Source organism: Poecilia mexicana, unplaced genomic scaffold (assembly GCF_051168715.1).
Source record: "Poecilia mexicana isolate PSO_F unplaced genomic scaffold, ASM5116871v1 scaffold_15, whole genome shotgun sequence".
NCBI classification, from domain to species: domain Eukaryota; kingdom Metazoa; phylum Chordata; class Actinopteri; order Cyprinodontiformes; family Poeciliidae; genus Poecilia; species Poecilia mexicana.
In genome coordinates, this window is record NW_028263384.1 from 10111991 (window position 1) to 10130868 (window position 18878).

At 42.0% G+C, this 18878-nt stretch overlaps 1 protein-coding gene across 1 annotated transcript in view; it reads right to left on the reverse strand.

Annotated features, from left to right (window-relative positions):
* Positions 1 to 1383: 1383 nt before the first annotated feature.
* Positions 1384 to 18878, reverse strand: part of cep170aa (centrosomal protein 170Aa) — a 42638-nt gene continuing 25143 nt past the window's right edge. The window contains exons 11-22 of the mRNA XM_088012900.1: positions 13749 to 14102; positions 12994 to 13283; positions 11062 to 11148; positions 10082 to 10199; positions 8442 to 9995; positions 5364 to 5640; positions 5051 to 5282; positions 3756 to 3923; positions 3570 to 3658; positions 3338 to 3431; positions 3185 to 3236; positions 1384 to 2527 (exon numbers count right to left, since the gene is read on the reverse strand). Of these exons, the coding sequence (XP_087869026.1) occupies positions 2226 to 2527; positions 3185 to 3236; positions 3338 to 3431; positions 3570 to 3658; positions 3756 to 3923; positions 5051 to 5282; positions 5364 to 5640; positions 8442 to 9995; positions 10082 to 10199; positions 11062 to 11148; positions 12994 to 13283; positions 13749 to 14102 (3617 nt within the window). The 3' untranslated portion in view covers positions 1384 to 2225. The remainder of the gene's footprint in view (positions 2528 to 3184; positions 3237 to 3337; positions 3432 to 3569; positions 3659 to 3755; positions 3924 to 5050; positions 5283 to 5363; positions 5641 to 8441; positions 9996 to 10081; positions 10200 to 11061; positions 11149 to 12993; positions 13284 to 13748; positions 14103 to 18878) is intronic.

Consider the following 18878-nt stretch of genomic DNA (forward strand, 5'->3'; position numbering starts at 1 on the left):
TTTGAGGCATTTAGAATCTGTGTACAGTACAGTATGGAGGGAGGGAAACGAACATGTATCCTGGTACCTAAAAATCACTATTGTTAAAGGTGACTAAGTACTAATACACTGCTTTAAATTTTAACCTAGTCTACACACAGACTATAAGCTGAAGAGAGGATCTGAAGAAAAATGCTCAGTCTCCAAAAGCAGCCAAGTGGTTGACAGTCCAGGTACGTTGGAGTTTCCCCCCGTAGATGATGCAGAACAAAAAAAAAAAAAAGATCAATATTTGAAATGTGGAGCCACATTTCAAAATAAGTTCTGCTTTGTTTTTTTAAATAAACAAAATAAAGGCATTTTAGTGATTATGTATTATTTCAACGGCACCTTATTAAAAACTAATTCAGGCAGCTTTTTCCCACTGAGATAATATATGTAGTAGATTGGCAAGGAAGACTATTGTCCAATTGTAAACAAAATCAAACAAGGATATTTAAATATAAAGTGATTAGTTCAAACACTGACTGAATAAAGTAGAAATCCTTCCACAGGTGACAGGACCAAGTAAAAAAACAAGTCAATTGGAACAAAAATAGATTGGCACCCCTAATAAACATGTAAAAAGCCTAAAAATAATGAATTTATCTCCCGCTGTAGTAGCACAATCTCACAGTCATTTATCTGTGGTAAGCTGCAAATAAAAGACAGTGTGTCATTGTTGCAGAAATTAGACTAAATTTTTTTGACAGCAAAATAGAAACCAATGGACTTGAAAAGGTGATTAATAAGACAATCACAGGGGACTTTTTTTTATATATATATTCCGGTACCACAATGAGTATTGCAAAAATCAGACTGCTTTGTTTGTTTCATTAAAATATGGCACACTTAAGTTATTTTTGAGCACAATTTTTTATATATATTTTTTTGCGTTCTTAAAGAAATTAAAATAGCCCAAAATTATTTTGATGGACCTGATGTGGCAAAAAGTTCTGACTCTGCTTTCCTAGAGGCCATGTTAGGTGAAGCAATCATTGTAGCACTGGTCATTATCCACAAAAAAAAAGAAAAAAAAAAGAAAATTAATCACTAATGTTTTCTTGTGGCTGCTACTGAATAAATGTTCTCATTTATAAAGCTAACCATTAATGAAATTGTTAGATTTTTTAGAGTTTTTCAGTGTGAGATTGTGCTGCTGCAATCAAAGTTGAATTTATTTTAAGGCTTTTACTTTTATTAGCTGATAAGAAATGTTGAGTTCAGGCAAGGACACAGTTTCCTTTCCAGTTTACTGGGAGAGAATATATATATATATATATATATATATATATATATATATATATATATATATATATATATATATATATATATATATATATATATATATATATATATATATATATATATATATATATATATAGGATGAATTGTAAGGAGAGATTGCTTTAAAAATGCCACAACAATTTAAAAATAGTTACATCAGTAAACATGACTGAAGCTGCTACTGCTGCTAAAACCACCAATCGAAATGAGTCAGGTCTGACTTGTAGTTGTGTTTTGAACATGCTACTGTAGGGAGAAAGTATGTTTCAAGCGGCTGGGACAGAAAAATTGATGGAAGGAGGAAAACTCAAGACGAATGGAAGCCTAATAAGTAGAACCATGTTCTACTTATTAGGCAATTATTTTATATCATCTTTTTACATGAATAAAATTCTGCTTGATTTCTGGAATAATCTCAATACTTCTAGGTTTAAACCATGTTTCTCATAATTGAGCTGAAATATCCTTTGTGTGAGTGTAACTAAAACATGTTAAAGTGTTACTTTACAATGCATTCAGTTTGTCTTCTATGAGCTCACAAAAAATGTGTGGATTAGTGTTTGAGGGGATGAGGTGCGAGGCTGCTACGGGGGAGGGGGGCGGGTTTTGTTTTAAGGCATGTCCTCAGTGCAGGAAGGGTCCCGACGCACGAAGAAGGCAAGAGGAGAGAAGCAGGCCTCGGTCCGTGAGGATGTCAGGCTGGTCAGGGTGGTTGTTGGGCGTCAGCAGCTGGAGGCTGGGATGTTACCGTCAGGCTATCTGAAACATCCCTGGGTCAAGTTTCTGCTATAGTCGAGCGGTTGAGAATGTCACTTCATTTCTGGTCACTGTTGGGTAAAAAGAAAACTCTGCGTCTGCCAGACGCCTACGCGCTAATCCATGCTCACGTTTATTCATTTCTCATCGGGGAGAGCTGCCGTTCATTTCTGTGCGATGGCCTCTTCTCCGCTCGGCCGCCTGCGACTGAAGGGCAGCCCGACAACGCGCGCCAGGCTCAAACCCACGATGCCTTCTCGGCCCTCCGTGCTGGCGGCGGAAGACTGGACCCTGGTGGAGGCGGCCGAACCGTCAGGCCCAGGAAGGATTTCGGGCAGCGACTCTTTGGCTGGGCTGACGGCGGTGGGGGGCGTGGCTTTGGCGGTCGGGACCTTGGTGGGGCTGGTCAGGCTGAGGCTGGCCAAGGCGTCCAAAGTCCCGTCTGGGTCCACCATCACGTTAATCACTGAGACACAGGAAGCACTTTGTGAAACGGCTGATTTCCATGTTAAACTGGTGAGTTAAAACTGCTGTATATAACTTTTATAAAAAAATATGACTTTTTACATATTTGTTAAAAATGTCCTCACAGTACAAAATGAGACAGATAATCTGTGAAAAAAAATCCCTTCATCCAGTACTAACTGCAAAAAAATACACCACTTAGTCAGAAACAACAATCAGAGCCAGGAGGAGGGTCTTAGCGCTGTCAATCATCCATGTTTATGGGCTGCTCACACCCTCCCTCTTGCTCTCTGCTACACTACACCACAACAAAACCCGTCATGAATGCTGAGGCCAGTCAACACGGCCACCGATGACGGCAGATAAAAAACGGTTTACCTGTAACAAAGAAGTTGCTCCTTCTCCATTAGTACACTGAGCAGCACATGCACAAGCATGACTGACAACACTAAGACTTCCTTGCTCTGATTGGTGTATTTCTGCAGCAAAAGTATCCCTGGCAGGAGGCTGATGTTTTTATAGATTATCTGTCTTATGTTATACAGTCACAACATAATAATTTTAGCAAAAATATGTAAAAACAATAAAAGTTACATACTGCAGCCATAACCTTTTCAACTTTTGCATATTTTATTAAGCAGCATCTATTCTGCTTTACCTTGGAGCTGTTTCTCAACTCTCTTCAGTTCGAGCAAGATCGAAGAGATTTCCTAAAAAAAAAAAAAAGAACGATGACAAAATTAAAGTTTCCATTCATATTTGATTCATGTTCTTTTTAAACATTCTAGCGTCGCTGGATCGTTTTCTGTACCTTGTTGGAGGTTTTAAGGAGTGGAGCTTCACTCTCTGACTTCAGTTTACTCTCAATTTCATCCCAGTTTCTGTCCTTATCCTTGAACAAGATCCTGGCAGGAAGAGAAATATTCAAGTTGTCACAGATCCACCGTTTCATTTATTTACATGTAAAATGAATATCTGGTTGTAACATAACTAAAAATGGAGAAGTTCAAAGAACATGGCAGCTTTTGCGTAACAACAAGCACCTGATTTTTCCTGCTGTTCTGTCCACAGAGTGTCTGATCTTGGTTGAGAGCTGAGACACTGAGTGGATCAGGAGGCTGTCCAACACCGCCTAAAGACCCACAAAGTCACAATTAGAGCCTGTTTTTCATTGCGAAAGCCTCAAAATGCTGGTCGTTGTGTTTTAGGTTCGTCATTCTGCTCCTCACCTCCTCTCGGTTCCAGGTGCGCCTCCTCAAGGCCCGCGGCTCCCGGCCGTCAGGAGCTCGGGGTTGGTGCTCAATGGGCTTTCCGTTGATCTCTGGCGGCTTGTTGGATGAAATAACTGGAGGGATCTTTCTAAATTTGAGGCTTTCGTCAAACACTCGATCCACCAGCTGGGCCAGAGCAGAGAGAAAGGCAGAGGAGACAAAGGGAGCGAAGGTAATCAAACCTTCAGCTCGACTGTCGTGTTTCAATGAGCTGCATAACGACGTTAGAATGTGTGAAATGTGGGCTTAGCCACTTTATCAAGGAAAGTTGTGTCTTTCATAAGGATAAAATTAGTAGCAACAAATTTGTACACTTCTTCCCACAGTAAAATTCAAGCACTCTGAAATATTTTCAAGGTAAACTTTTTCAGTGCCACACTGGAGAAAGAAACAATAAAAATGAACTAAAAAAGATAGTTTTAATTCACTCATATATATTTTGTTGCTTTTATTAATAATTTCTTGTGATAATATGTACATTCTACAGTAGGAACAAGTTCAACTAAAATATAGCAGAATTTTGTAATGTTTGTTTCACACACCTACCACTTACCACCTGACAGGTCAGAGAACAAAACATTAATTTAATTAAAAAACAAAAATCCCCCAATTTCAATCATTTTGTTTAATGTGCAAAATATAAGCCAACCCTGATTTCAATTACACAGATCAATAAGTCACTGAGCCAGTAGGAATAATAAATATTAATCAACAAATATTAATTAACAAATCATCTTAAGATAAATGACATGTACAAAGAAAGTTACGAAAACTGTTCTCGCAAAGTTTACAGGAATTTAGCAAAAAATAAATAATTTTGGCAATTCTAACTTACCGAAAATAAGTAAAATTTAGTTTGATTCAACTTCAGACATTGGGGGAAAATGTATCTGCCCTTTTATTAGGTGTATGAAAATATATATTTCCCAAATGTAGACTTTTAATCAAATGTTAGGTTGAAATTTGTAACAAAATTGTGCAGTTTGAATATCAAGTACAGAAATCAGGCACTTTCCAAATGTTGAAAATTGAATCAAATAAAATTGATTTTAGGGAATTTAAGCAGCCGTATGAACCCTGGAGCTAAGGAGTCAAAGTTCAGCAAATAGAAGCTCATGAGAAGAACTGAAAGCTATGAAGCAGCAGAGAGGCACTCGTTTTCTCCCCTACTAAACACAGCAATTAATGGCAAAGTTGCAATGAAAGCACAAACATTAAGGCAATAGAAGAAGAAGAAGAAGAAAACCAGGCACCTTTTTCATGCTCTCTTGTATGTCCGGCTGCGCGGGGCGTGCAGGGCCTACCTCTTCCCGGGTGTCGATGGCCGAGCCCGGGGTGGTGGCGGCGGTGCTGACGGTGGTGCTCGGCGCGGTGCCGGACGAGCTGACCGAGTCTATCTCGCCGGCCACGTCGTGGATCTCGCGTGCCAAGATGGCCAAGTCCTTGGCCAAGTCCTGGCTGATCCTGCGCACACAGGGGAACAACCTGTTAATCAGACGGGGTTCTTTAGGACTCAGGAGCTGCTTTAAAGTGCAAATGAATCAGCAGATCGGTGATGGTCGGTACCTGGCTATCTCTTCGCTGTGAGCCGTCCAGTCCCTGATGTACTCCTCCTGCTCCTTCATGCGGTGTTTGATGCCCGCTCCGCCGGGGATCGCCGCCACGCCCGCGGGTCCTGAGCTGGAGGCGGAGCCGAGCCTCGAGCCGCGGTGCGGGACGAGGTGGTGGGGCCGGACGTGGGGGCGAGCGCCATGCTTTGCCGAGTTCCGGCTGGAGCCGAACTCTTCCTCTGAGGTGGAGCCGTACTCCGGCGGCAGGCGCCGCCACCTGCTGCTGCTGGACACTGCAACGGCAGGACAAGCCGTTACTAGACATCGGACAAAGTCACGCAGTGGTTGTTGACTCGTTTGTTAGCAAGTTCGGATGCGACTGTTGTTCAGAAGTTTACGAACGCTTTTCTATTATTTACCATTTTAAAAACAAGAATTTGGTGCAGGGTTTTGGATTTCTTGTGGATCCAGTCAAAATGACACATGAAAGATCAAATACAAACTCCTATTATTCTGTTAATGGCTCCACTTATGGCTCCTCAGATGTTCAATTCATGTCAGACCAGATTCTTGATGGACTGTTTCTTTAAGGGTTTTTTTTGGCTCTAGTGGCCTTTACTTGATAGCTAATTGACAGGAAAGTGGGTAATGAGAGAAGGGGGAAGACATGCAGCAAAGATCGCCACGGCCAGGAATCAAACCTGCGACAGCTGCGTCAAGGACTACAGCCTCCATATGTGGGTTGTGCTTAACCCCTGCGCCACCACAGCAAAACCACAGCACACCCCGATGGAATGCTTCTGATTATCTTAAGCGAGTTTGGGAGCGATGTCTCAAACCTTGTCACAACTAGGTGATTCTAAAAAATAATGACCCCAAACAGACATCAAAACAGTTTTTTTTTTGTTGCAATAATAAAAAGGCAGACATTGAGGTTTTGAAAAGCCCTCACCTCAGTTTGCATCAAGGTCCCCTCTGTTATTTCAAAAAACCAGACTGGTGACATGATCTACAGATGTTTGTGTTTCGATCATTTATTTAATGTTGTTAAGAGATTTCTGAATTCAGTTCATTTCTATTTGTTGGTCACTGTGGATATTAGTGTTTTTCTAGAGTTTATTATTCCTTTGTTTCTTACTCATTTCTTGGTTTGTTCTCTTTACCTCATCTTCTTCTGCTCTCGATTCGTAGACCCTATTGTGTGTTAATTCAGCTCCTCTTTGTATTTTCTGTTTATTAGTCTCCCTGCTCTCATTTTGTCACAGCTGTTCCACATCCCCTCTGATTAGCTCCCCTGGTTCCTGTTATCTTCCAACCCATGCCTCTGTAGATTAGCTCCTTGTTTTTTTCATTGTTCCTCTCTGGATTTTCTGTTTCACTCCTCCAGTTTCCATCACATGTCCTCACATGTTTTACCTCCAAGTTCTCCTTGTTTTTTTTCCTTTGGTTATTAAAGTTTCTGCTAATTTTCAACCCCATCAATTTCTGTATTTGGGTCGTCATGCCAACCTCACAACATGACAAATAGTCAAATGTTGAGGCAAAACTTTGCTGATGTAGCTACAAAAAGTTGTGGAACCAAGTTGTGCACCAAGTCATTGTTTTTAAAAGTATTAACAGTTGTTTGTGTAATCATTCCACCCTGGAAAAATAATAGTTAAAATAAACCATTAAATTCAACACTATCAGGAGTGTATGTAAACTTCTGACTGGCAATTTATGTCACTCTTGAGGAAATTAATTGACCGTAGTTCATGAAGTGCATTGGGTGTTTGACAGCGTATTTAGCAATGGTAAAAATCACACACAAAAAAAAGCAGCAAAAAATATTTTGAAGCATTTCAAGGCGTCCAACAAAACGAAGAAGCCATAAAGCTTCATGTTAAGTTGTTTTGAAATGTTCAAACAGCAGCTCTGTTAGTCCAGCTCTGAGACAATGAGATTATAAGAGCTCAGTCCAACTCTTCAGGATAACATGGGGAAAAGTGTTACAGTGTGAGCAAAGCAGCTGGCTTATCAACACAGCATTACTAAATGGATTTAAGGAGGATACGACGTTAGCTATCGAAGGCTTGGTAGAGCTGGGTCATCATAAAAGAGATTTTACTAAAGCAATGAACCAACATTACTTTTATTCCAAACAATATTCAAACGTATGTATTAAACGAGAACTGTTTGAAATCCTTGAAGGATCATCCTTCACATCTGAGCATTGTTTTGACCCAGGTCTGGAGGTGTTAAAATACACACATGCACTACACACAGCAGTCCAATTAGACTTCATGGTTCTGGTGCCGTACCAATCAGCTCTTCCTCTGCATCACCCTCTGGAGGTTCAGGCTGAGAGCTTTCTGGACAATGAAAACCAATGCACAAGGTCATGACAACACAGGTGTTTACTGAGAAATATTTACATAGGAAATGCACCGACGTGTCAGCTGGTGACCAGAACCTGTTGGTTTGTAGCCCTCAACGGACATCGCCTGGTCAGAAACTCAAAAATGTGAATTATTTTATAGTGAAATGTGGTGGTGAACACACGACTTGAGGAAACGGGGCGCGCTGTCAACATGCTTCATTGTCGGCTAAGTGACTGAGTGAAGAAGACTCAGTTAGCAACTTTCAGATGTTGAAAATGAAGTCAACAGAAGCATAGGCCCATAAAGACTGTTAAAATGGAAGCTATTTTTAACACCTTGCCTTGAATCTGTGGTTTATTTAGAACATAAGAGAGCAAGACTTTCAGCGGATAATATGAAGGCTGAATACGCTAAACTAAAGTTGCTCTGTTTGATACTTGAGCTTTCGATCTCTGTCTATGAAGCATGATGGAGTCGGAAACATTAGCAGCCTTTTAGATATTTCAGTTAATTTGAGCATTGTCCAGCTAATACATGCAAAAGAAAATCGATATCTGCCAGTCAACGTTTTACAAACCAAAGACCAGAAATCAGCCACGCACATCTCATGTTGTGTCAACCATGAAACAGCTTATTTTTAATCAATAAACTGATTTAATTTTCTCTTCTTTTACTGAAAATCCTCAGATGTCAGACACTGAGTTGTTTTTTGTAGTTTGTTTTTCTTTGCTCACCTGTGGGCGAGCAGTATCCAGACGTCGTGGTTTTGGTCTTGGGCTCGTTGAGTTTCGACACACTGTTGGCTCTCATCCTTGGCGACAGCCGATTCTCTGTGGGCGTTGTCGAGCGCAAGCCGAGGCGCAGCGCGGTCTCTGCGGACAGGCGTGGCGAAGCTGTGGAGGGCCGGCTCACCGTGCACTCCGAGTCGCTGCGTGCCGAGACGGAGCCCACGCGATTCCTCCGTGGCTGAGCCAGCAGGTCCAACCGCGACATTCCCTTCCGTCCGGACGGCGGCTTAGAGGTGGAGCTCGTTGTGGACACCTCGGACGCCACGGAAACCCGGTCTGCATCGGCTAGATCCGTGTCAGACGTGTCCCCCAGTCGGGCCCGGCGGAGAAGGGAGGCTCTGGTGGGTCGTGGTTGAGGCAGAGAGGCCTGCTTGTTGAGTGAGGAGGCCGTTGCTGCCTGCAGATTTCGGCTGGTTTTGGAGGCACCGCTCATGGACGTCTTGGAAGATCTGCTGTCGAGTTTGGAATGGAGGAAGTCTTCTGAGCCTCGTCTATGAACCGAGTTCCCCAATGGCCCAGAGTAGGTTTCCTGGTCTGAAGACAGAATGTCAGAGATGGGGAAGGAGGAGGTCTGGTCGTCGTCAGTGAGATCCAGGGAAGGCTGGCGTGCTCTGGAGGAAGCGCCGGGTTGAGCGGAGCGAGTCCGACCCGTCGCTTCGACAGTTCTACCTTTAGCCTTCCTCTCCAGGCGTTCGCGAGCGCTGCCGTTTCCGGAGGTCGTCTTGGACGTCGTGCTCATATTGCTCTTTTCCCGGTGCATGCTGCTGAGAGACTTCCGCTTTTGCACGACGCCTGGGGCGGTCTTTCCCCCTGCTTCCGCTGCAGCATGGCTAGCCGTGCTGGCTGTGTCCACGTCTGATTCTGGGGATATGGAGTCAGTCCGAGCGGCGAGGCCAATGCTGGCACTTGGAGGAGTTTTAATACTTTTCTGGTCTAGTTTGTTCTCGTCCCTAAGCTTAGCCTCTAGGAATGCCATGACGGCCTCCGTGTCTTTAAGCAGCGTAGCGGTGTCCATGCTGCCCACGGAGTCGCTGCGCTCCCGCTCATTGTTGCCTCTGTTGATGCGAGGGATAAGCTCTGGGGGGACGTTTGAACTGGGCTTCTCAATGGTAAAGCTACCCTGGCGAACAAGGGCCTTCCCGGATTTCTCCCCTCCTTCTCCTGCTTCTCCTCCGTTGCTCTCCTCTGACCTCTTCCTTCTTTCAGTGCCCCGAACCGGACCCTTAGACGGAGAGGAGGTGGCCGAGCTTTGTTTCCTCTTGTTGGTCATTTCGCCGTCCTCCATGGGGGTTGGGGACTCTCCGTCTCCCTTGTTCTCTTTTTCCTGGGGCTCAGTGTCCTGTTTCTCCCCTATCTCAGACCTCAGTGCTTTGGGAGTGGGTTTAGCCCGGGGGTCGTCCACTGGGAGCTGGGGGAGGGTCCTGCGTTTACGGTCGGTCAGGCTGGAAGAGGGTTCACCTTTGCCAAGGGGAGGAGCAGCAGACTCAAAGGCATCAGATCCTGAGCAAAAAGGACAAAAACCAAATTAATCAAAGGATTAAATACTGATTAAATCAAAGCAGTTTTGTTGATTTGGGTGAGTCTACCTCTCTCTTTGTGCAGGAATGTTGCTGCTTCTGCTCCAGAACCTTCTGGGTCGGTCCTTGCTTGATTAGCAGCTAAACTGGCCCACTGAGAGACCCAGCTTGAGTCACCAACAAGAGCCTGAGGCAACACAACGAACAGGGTTAAACAAAAATAAAGGGTTCTTCACTCAAACGATGGAGGTCTAAAACAAACCATGTACTGTAATTTTGGTTTCCTGTTTTTTCTCTTAGAATGGTGGGTAGAAGCTAACAAACACCCATCATGGACATAATTATGAGCTTTTAATGATTCATTGCATAACCTAAATAAGCAGTTCTTTTCCTAGGATGGACTGATTAATATGCAACTTTAACACATTTTCAAAACAAAAATTAAGTGCAAAGATTTTAGTCATTTATCATAAATAGCAAAGCTCATTTAAATTAGATTAGATCAAATGTGCACAACAGAAATGGAGAAAATCTGCAATATATTCAAACTTGTGCAAAACTGACTGAGATGACCCTGATGTCCACAGGGGATGGATATAAACCTATAACTGGGACTTTATTGACTATACAGTAAAAAAAAAATATCCAAATAAAATGTCAAATCAAGTTTCCAGTAATACTGATAAAGACTTTGTGTATCACTTGAAAAGAAAGGAATCTAAATGCTGTAAAAGATGGATCAGACAGACATTTATCAGTGCAGATAGGCGCTGCCCCCTCCGTCTTATGAAACGGCCTGGAGGGCTGAACGTCTTTCCTCATCCCAGTGTGATCTAGGTCACTCAGGGAGGATGAACCCTCCTCCCATCTGACAGTCCAGTAGAGCAAAGTAGTCATCTCAAAGGAGTAACGGACTTGCACAATAAAAACTCCATCTTTTTTTTTTTTTTTTTTTTTTTTTGCTCTGTTGCAACATATTGAGGGGGCCAGAGAAATACCAAAATGAATTTCCTTTATTAAGATTTCTTCAGTCCAAAGCAGATTTGTACCTCCTTCCCGGCGTTTCCTGAGTCCTTTACTTTTCCTTTTAGGTCAGACAAAACCAAGCTGCTTGTATTCTCCTGCACCCCGAACACCTACAGATATTTAAAAAAACAAACAAACAAAAAAACCTATGAATCAACAAAAACTGGCAGAATATAATAATTTATGCAAGCCTTTTATATAACTTTGTATGACTTATAAATGTGTAATGTACACATAATACAGTCATTTAGAGAATGTAAATACTCTGACTACATCCTCTTTCTGATACAGTGAATCCAACAAACAACCTGAGTTGTTTATTCAAAATGCTCAGCTCCCATTCTCTGAATATTTAAATGAAACAAACAGAAACAACATCAGCAGGTTATAAATGAGAGAGGGAGACTGGACAGCTGTGAGCTCTGTGCCAATTAGCGTGTCAGCTAATTACAGGAATTAGCATGACAACACTTCCTGTTTAGAATGCAACGCATGCAGACTTGAACTGACTCAGAATATTGTGTAGTAATTATTTGACTGCTTGTCCAAAGATAATTCTTGCATTAAACGCTTAAAAGGAAATGTGATATTATTTACTTTGGTTTAAATGGTTCAGAAAATAGTCCTTCTGCTAGCGATGCACAGAGAAATTCAGTGATTAAGTCGTCACTAAGTTCCAGCAGGTTTGAGTAGAAACATCTTTGGCACATATATGTTGTTCTTAATGGAAGAAGGTTACAATTGGAGGATAAGGATAGGTGATTAAAGCTAGCTATGCTGACCGCTAACTGCTTAAAATTCAAATTTAAACAGTAAAAACATTTCATCTTGTCATGCAGCACCTGTTTGGTCATGTGACAGTGATGGTGGTGCAGCACAGGATTATGGGGAGGTAACTGCAGCAAAGAAGCAGTGGTGGTGTCAGGAGGGAGCAATATCGATTATTGGTTATGACAGCAATATATGTATCAGATATCAATATCTGATTTTCATATCAGTGCTCCCCTAGTTATTAACCAGTAAAGCTCTGATGTCTTCTCTGGTTTTGGTATAAATAAATGAACACTTAAAGAAAGAAGGGTAGAAAAATAAATATTCTGAAAGCTGTTTTCATGTTTACTTGTGTTATATTTGGAATTCCTTAAAGCCTCTCTCTGCAGGTCAGAGTGTCACGAAAACTAAAGACCAGATATCGACTTCTCTGGTTTTTACTGTTCTTTGTTGCATTTGAGAATGCGGCAACAGTAGGAAATTAAATGTTGCTTAATAAAAGAGGACAGTGCCTCATTGAGCAAATCCCTCCTGCTTATTCCAGATGCATTAGGTGAGCTGATGTGCCAGAGAGGATGAGAGGTGGTCAAGCAAGGCCACAGAGAGATGACGGTGCTGTTTTAGTGGCAACTCCAGTTTGTCTCAAGGGACTCACTATGCAAAAGACTGCAGACCAAGCAAGTAAAAGAAAGTGACTATTAACGCTGCTGCAGCCTGTTTGGACTTGCTTTAGTTCTGCTTTTTATAATTGCTGCAGAGCAACGTTTAAAGATGCTACTTTTCATTTTAGTACCTCCTTTACTGTCACACTTTTGCAAAGACCCCAAACTAAAAACACCTCTAAACAAATGGTTATGGTTTTATAGAGGTTGGCAAAAAAAAAAAAAAAAAAAACCCTGGAGTGGTAAAAGCTGCTCAGGCCTTTAATTACAGGACGCAATTCAAAAAGTGTATTCAACATCAGCAAACTGATCTTTAAACAGTTAATGCCATCTTTGGAGCATTTTAATCTGTTCCTGGTCATTTCAACTCCAATTCCTAAACTGTAAAGCCTCTAATACAAAAGAATATAGTTTAACTGGATCCCCACAAAAGATGCTGTATAATTACAATGATTATACGGAGTGATTTATACAAATACTGTGAAAAAGTAAACTGCTGCTAACATGTCAGACTGCTCCCACCTTGTCTATCATGCGCCTGGCCTCTTCTTCTTCTGGATTTTTATTCTCCAGCTCGATAGTGTAAGTCCCCTTGTCGCTGTGGTTGTCGTCCACGTCTCCCCCAGCAGTTCCAGCTCCTTTGCCGAGGACCGAAGTGTCCTCGCTGGGCGTCGTGGGGCTCCCAGTTGCCAGCCCAGTACTTGCCGAGCTCCGACCGATACTTTGGTCCTCTGACCTCTGCTTGAGCAGCACACGGGCAGCCGTTGGAGCGCCCACAGTTACTGTGGCTGGTATGGGAGCTGGAGCTTTACCTGAAGGTAATGAAACAAAAAAATCGGTTAAGCAGAACTTATCTTTAAGGTAAGCTTATTTTTTTGTGGCAGAACAACACAAAGTAGTGTAAATTATGAAAAGAAGTGAAGCGATTCACTCTTTTTCAACTTTTCTTTTTTTATGATTAAAAATCTGAAAAGTGTGGCATGCATTTGCATACACCTCATTTACCTCATCTCATTTCATATCTTGAAATAGTGCGTATCCAACTAATAACCTCATTGTAAATCTTTAGCTCTGTGAAGTCCTCACAGGTTTGTTACAGAACGTTAGTGAACAAATACCATCACGAAGACCAAAGAAGACAACATATTTTGTGTTGGTCGCTCACATAAAAAAAGCTATTTAATACATTAAAGTCTGAAGTATGAGAACTTTTGCAGGGCATTGTAGTGTAATTGTATCTGTGCAGTGGGAAGCATGTAACGACACCAGAATCGTACCTGAATCTGCAGCTGAGGCAGCAGACGTTGAAATACTGAACACCTTCGGGTGCGAGGGAGGCTGTGGACACAGTCCTTCTCCGCCCACTCCGCCCCCCAGCAGCGGAGCAGTCTGGGAAAACGAGTAAGAGCGACGCTTGCGAGGGTTTTCCTCGTCGTAGAACTCGATCATGAAAGCCGTTCGGCTGCTGGTGGCTCTGGTCCCGCTGACGGTTGCAGTCGCCCCTGCGGATCCCCCTCCCGCGTGGTTGTGCGCTGTCTTCAGGCGCTCCTCGAGGGCGTGTCTACGGTTGGCGAAACGCAGGCCGAGTCCGTTCTCAGAGTCACTTTGGGTGCCGTCTTCATGTTTGCTCCCTACTGAGACACAAACAAGGCGAGACAGTTGATTCCGCGATCGTCTTTGAACAACAACAAATAATCAGATCTGAGCTCCCCGGAGTTTAAAAGCACAGGAGGTGATTTTCAAACATAAACAGTGGCATATCAACAACACAGTGTTATAGCAACAGAAACAACATACTCTTTGAAATATAACACAACCCGACTTCATTGTAGGCATCATGGAAAAAAAAAAAGAAAACGAAGCCTGCACCTGAACAACAAGAAGCACATGTTTGCAAACCGTCACAGCCAACGACAACAATAAACTCTCTCTGTGGCCTGAGGCGAATCACTGAACCGTCAAGATGGATCCTAACAGCACACCGTCTGATTTACCTACCACATCACTGCAGCCGCACATGTTGCTCTGTCCCAGTTGATTCAGCGAGTCCTTTCTGTGTTGTGCGGTTCAAGACGGTGTGCCACACTAACCCAGACATGCCACCCACACAACTCGCCTACCGGCCCTGTCCAATTCAGTGGCAGTCAGTTAAAAGCGGGGGGAGGGGAGAAGGGACTCATGTAGGAGTCTGGGTGGAGGGTTATGGATGAAGGAGGAGGGAAGGCGAAAGGGGAAGAGGGATAGTAGAGGAGGAGCTGGGCAGTTGGGGGATGTGTTGGAAGGAAATGGGAGCGGATGGGGAAGAGTGACTGAATTAAGTGGGAAAAACACAACAAACAGGAGGCTAAGCATGTAGCTACTTATAAATTATCACAGTTTTATATGTTCAGTGTATTCAGGGTATATCCATCCAATCTTACAATGAAACTCCTCAATCATACAGAGTTTATATCTGAGGTGTTTTTTTTATTGAGTAATTGAGAAAGTTTTACTCTTTCACACACTGAGTGCAATTGCAAATCTGTTCATCGGTCACACTTATTTTTTAGCAGAGCTATGCTGTTTATCAAGCTGCAGTCGTCATGTCAGAGTGCAATATCTCAAATGCAAAAGGCTGATTGGATAAAATATTATCTAGGATTTTAGATTTTTATATTAGCGATAAGTTCTGCATATTGCTAATATGTTTGAGCAGATGAATGGCTGGATGACATGGCTGAAAAATGTACAACGGTTTCATATCAGTCGATATCAATAATCATAAATAGTTTTTTGTTTTAATATCAGAAATACTGCCATATTGGTGACACGACTCTTCCTGTTTTATCCTCAATTTCATCTGAAGTGGTTATACTCCTTTTCTCCTTTTACTCCACAACGTTGTTTTTTATAATTTTAAGCAGTTATGAGGCACAGTAGTGAAACCTGAAAACTGCTGCTGTGCAAGTCACTCAGCAGGATGTTGCTAGGTAACCAAAAAGTGAGTGAGTTAGTTGATGCCACCAACCTTGGATTGGATTTTTTCAAACAAACTGCTACATTAAAATTTGGACCCCTTATTTTATGCTGCAAAAGTTCTAAAGTCTGCACTAATAAAGCTAATGCTACAATGTCCACTTTTAGTCGTCTAAAAGACATCCGTCTTCATCAGATTTGTTGTCTATCGAGCTTTTTACTCTTCCACTGTATTTTATTCAGTCACTTTTCATGATTTAATAGAGGCTTAATAATTAAAAAAAGAAGATGAAGGTACAGAAAAAAATGAGAAAGGAAAACCACAGAGTGTTACAGTAGGCAGATCAGCAAACACAGAGAGGAAGGTCTTTCATTCAGCGTGCTGTGGACAAAGAAGCCCTTAGCAGAGCCGCAGGAGAACAGAGGAGTCTGTGAAAGTCCAGTGCATCGTCCCATCCGCCCCACCATGACTCACAGTGGAGCTGGCCACTGCCTCTGCCCACACACACACACACACACACACACGTACACACACCGAACATGCTAAATAAGGAAGAACTTCCTTTACAAACACAGACAGAGAAGCAAGCATGCAACCCTAAACATACAATGTATTGTAGTGGGCCCAAGCATTTAAAGCACCACCTGCAGCAGGATTATAAGCTTTTGCGTTGGCTATGAAGACAAAATATTATTTGTACCTCAAATGTTCCTAAATTAAGACAATAAAAACACTCTGCTAATTAGAAACCACATTTTTAACCTCATGAAAAAAACCCCATCTAAATTAATTTAAATATGGTGCAATAATGAACATAGAAGAATAAAGATCTATTTAACCCCAAGATAAAAACATTTTTTACTTACCTATCGGGTAAGAAATTAAAAGCTACAGCTCAGACGCCTCCTTTCGGTTCCCTTGGTGAAACTCTGTCGCTCTTTCTACCAAGCACCGCTACGACACACCCTGAGCAGATCTCGCATGCCCGCGCTAACGCACGCTGCACCGCTTCTCCGCAGATCGCCGCTCAGCATGTATCAAACATGCACGCGGAGCCTAGCGCCACATGACTCACACACCTTTGGAAGACGGTGGAAAACGTTCCTCACACGAAATACTGAAGCCGCTTCACACTCAGACAGATGCTCACAGCGCCTGCAGTTCGCATCACTGTTACTATAACAACTTTCAACCAAAGGCATCTCTCTCTCTCTCTCTCTCTCTGCCTCGTTGCCTCCTTTTCTGCTTCTACTGCAACCCAGACAACCCTTTCTTTCTTTCTCTCCTTCTGAACACTCACCTTTGCAGCTAATCCTGCTTCCATTGGTTTTGTCAGCTTCCTTTCCTCCCATCTCCTCCAGTCACCTGGAGAAAACCTTCCTTCATCAATCTCTCTCCGTTGTCTCCCTCACTCCTGTCTTTCTTTTCAACCCCTTCTCTGCCCCACTTGAATCTTATCCTCAGCTTCCCATAACTCATCCATGTCTAGGAGTGAAAACGCCGGTCAGTTAATCAGCTAAAAACAACGGCATCCATCAGGTGAGCCGATCCGTCAGTCCACTGACACGCCCGTTAGTGGTCCTAACTCCATCTAATAAATTGGCTTCACCATTGTTCCCCACCGCCTCGCAGATTTCCGTTTCCATCAGCTCACACAGGCCCCACCCCTAATCTAGTGCATCTAATAGGCTAAAAGGAGGCCAGAGACAACCCAACCTTCAATAACACTCCAAGGAAGGACTTTGGATAACTTGAACTTGAACATAATTCTTAGTTTTATGGGTAGAAAGACAAAGGTAAAAACTTCAGAATTACATGCTTTACACCAGTAAATGTGGCTCTGGTTTAAATTAGCTACAAACTGTAAGAAATATGATGACTTTCAATACATCCTATATACATGCAGTCATAATGGGTAAAGCTCTGACTTTGCTATTTGGAACGTTTTTGCCATCTGAGCAAAAAAGAAAGCAACATAAATATCCTTAGACAAATGGAGACTGAGGAGATAAAATGAGTTCGTTTTGACAATAAGGTGATAATAATGTATATCAGAATATCCAAAAAATAACCACAGAATTATTTTTAATTAAAACTCATATAGGCAAAATGGAAATCTTATTTCCACTTAACATCATTGTTTTATTGATAAACCTGGATCTAGCAATGAAACAACTAAGCTGCCAGCGAAACACAGTTCTGCAGTATACTATAATAACCACAAACTTGCACAGCATTGGGAACATTGATGGAAGAAAAAGCAAAGTTGGCTAGATATTATGGAGATTCTGTGATTCAGGGAGATGAAGGAAATAAATCACACGCTCTGCACCACAAGCAAACCTTCCAGTTGGACCTTCAGCTGGAGAGTTTCCAGTCCCCTGCGTCCTCTACTCAAACCAGGCACCGTTTCTTTGAGTCCGTATGTATTTATGTGTCGCTTCCACACTTTATTCAGTGATTTAGGTTTAATGAAACAGCAACGCCGGCGTGGAGCAGCTTTAATTTAGGAAAGTAATATTAAAGAAAGTCAAATAAAAAGTCTTAAAATGCCCTAAATCACATTAGATAATAAACTATATTACCAGCTTGTTGAAGCGGACGTTCTTGAAACATCTATTATCTGAAGGAGGTTTAGAGATGTTTAAAAATGGAGATCTGACAGATGAGTTTGCTTAAAATCTGGATAAAAGAAGATAAACAAAGAGAGTCCTGCATAATAAAGCAGTAATAAAACAAATACATGAAAATTGGGGAAAACTTAACCAGTGCACAATGGCAGGGCTTTGGAAAATGTGGAACTAGTATGAAGCCAAACGATTAAAATTTTTTATAGTGCAGTGAAAGGGAGTTCATTATGTTGATAAATGAAATGAAATGAAATGAAATAAATGGCTACTCTGTACTTCATCCTGTAATAAACAGAGAGGTTTTCCTCCAAAAACTGGGCACAATCTCATCAGTTTATTGCGGACTGTTCTTCAATCGGCAGACTTGGGCCAGCAGCAGGACTGTGACTCAAAACTTCACACTAGCAGCATTTGGTCAAACAAAGTCCAAGGTAGAACTAATCCAAATAATGGCTCCTGCACACAGTTTACAAAACTAACTCATCTAAACAGTTTGAACAAAATTGTCCAATCTTACCTAAAACATAAATACCAATGACACTTCAAATACCACTGAATATGTAGAAAGACACTTGGTACAATCTCACTGCAAGGCCCAATAAACACTTTTGGGTAAAAGTTTTAAAAATGGCAAAAAGACAAATTTCAGATGTTGGGATGAGGCTGTTACTTATTGATTTGCAGAGACAAACAGAAACAATTAACATTAAAATTAATGTTTATTTTAGGTGATGGTGTAACTTTTCAGGCAAATCACTGACAGAAACCTATTAGATAACAAAGCAGCAACATTAGAGTCATTTTCTTGGTGCAAACAGGAT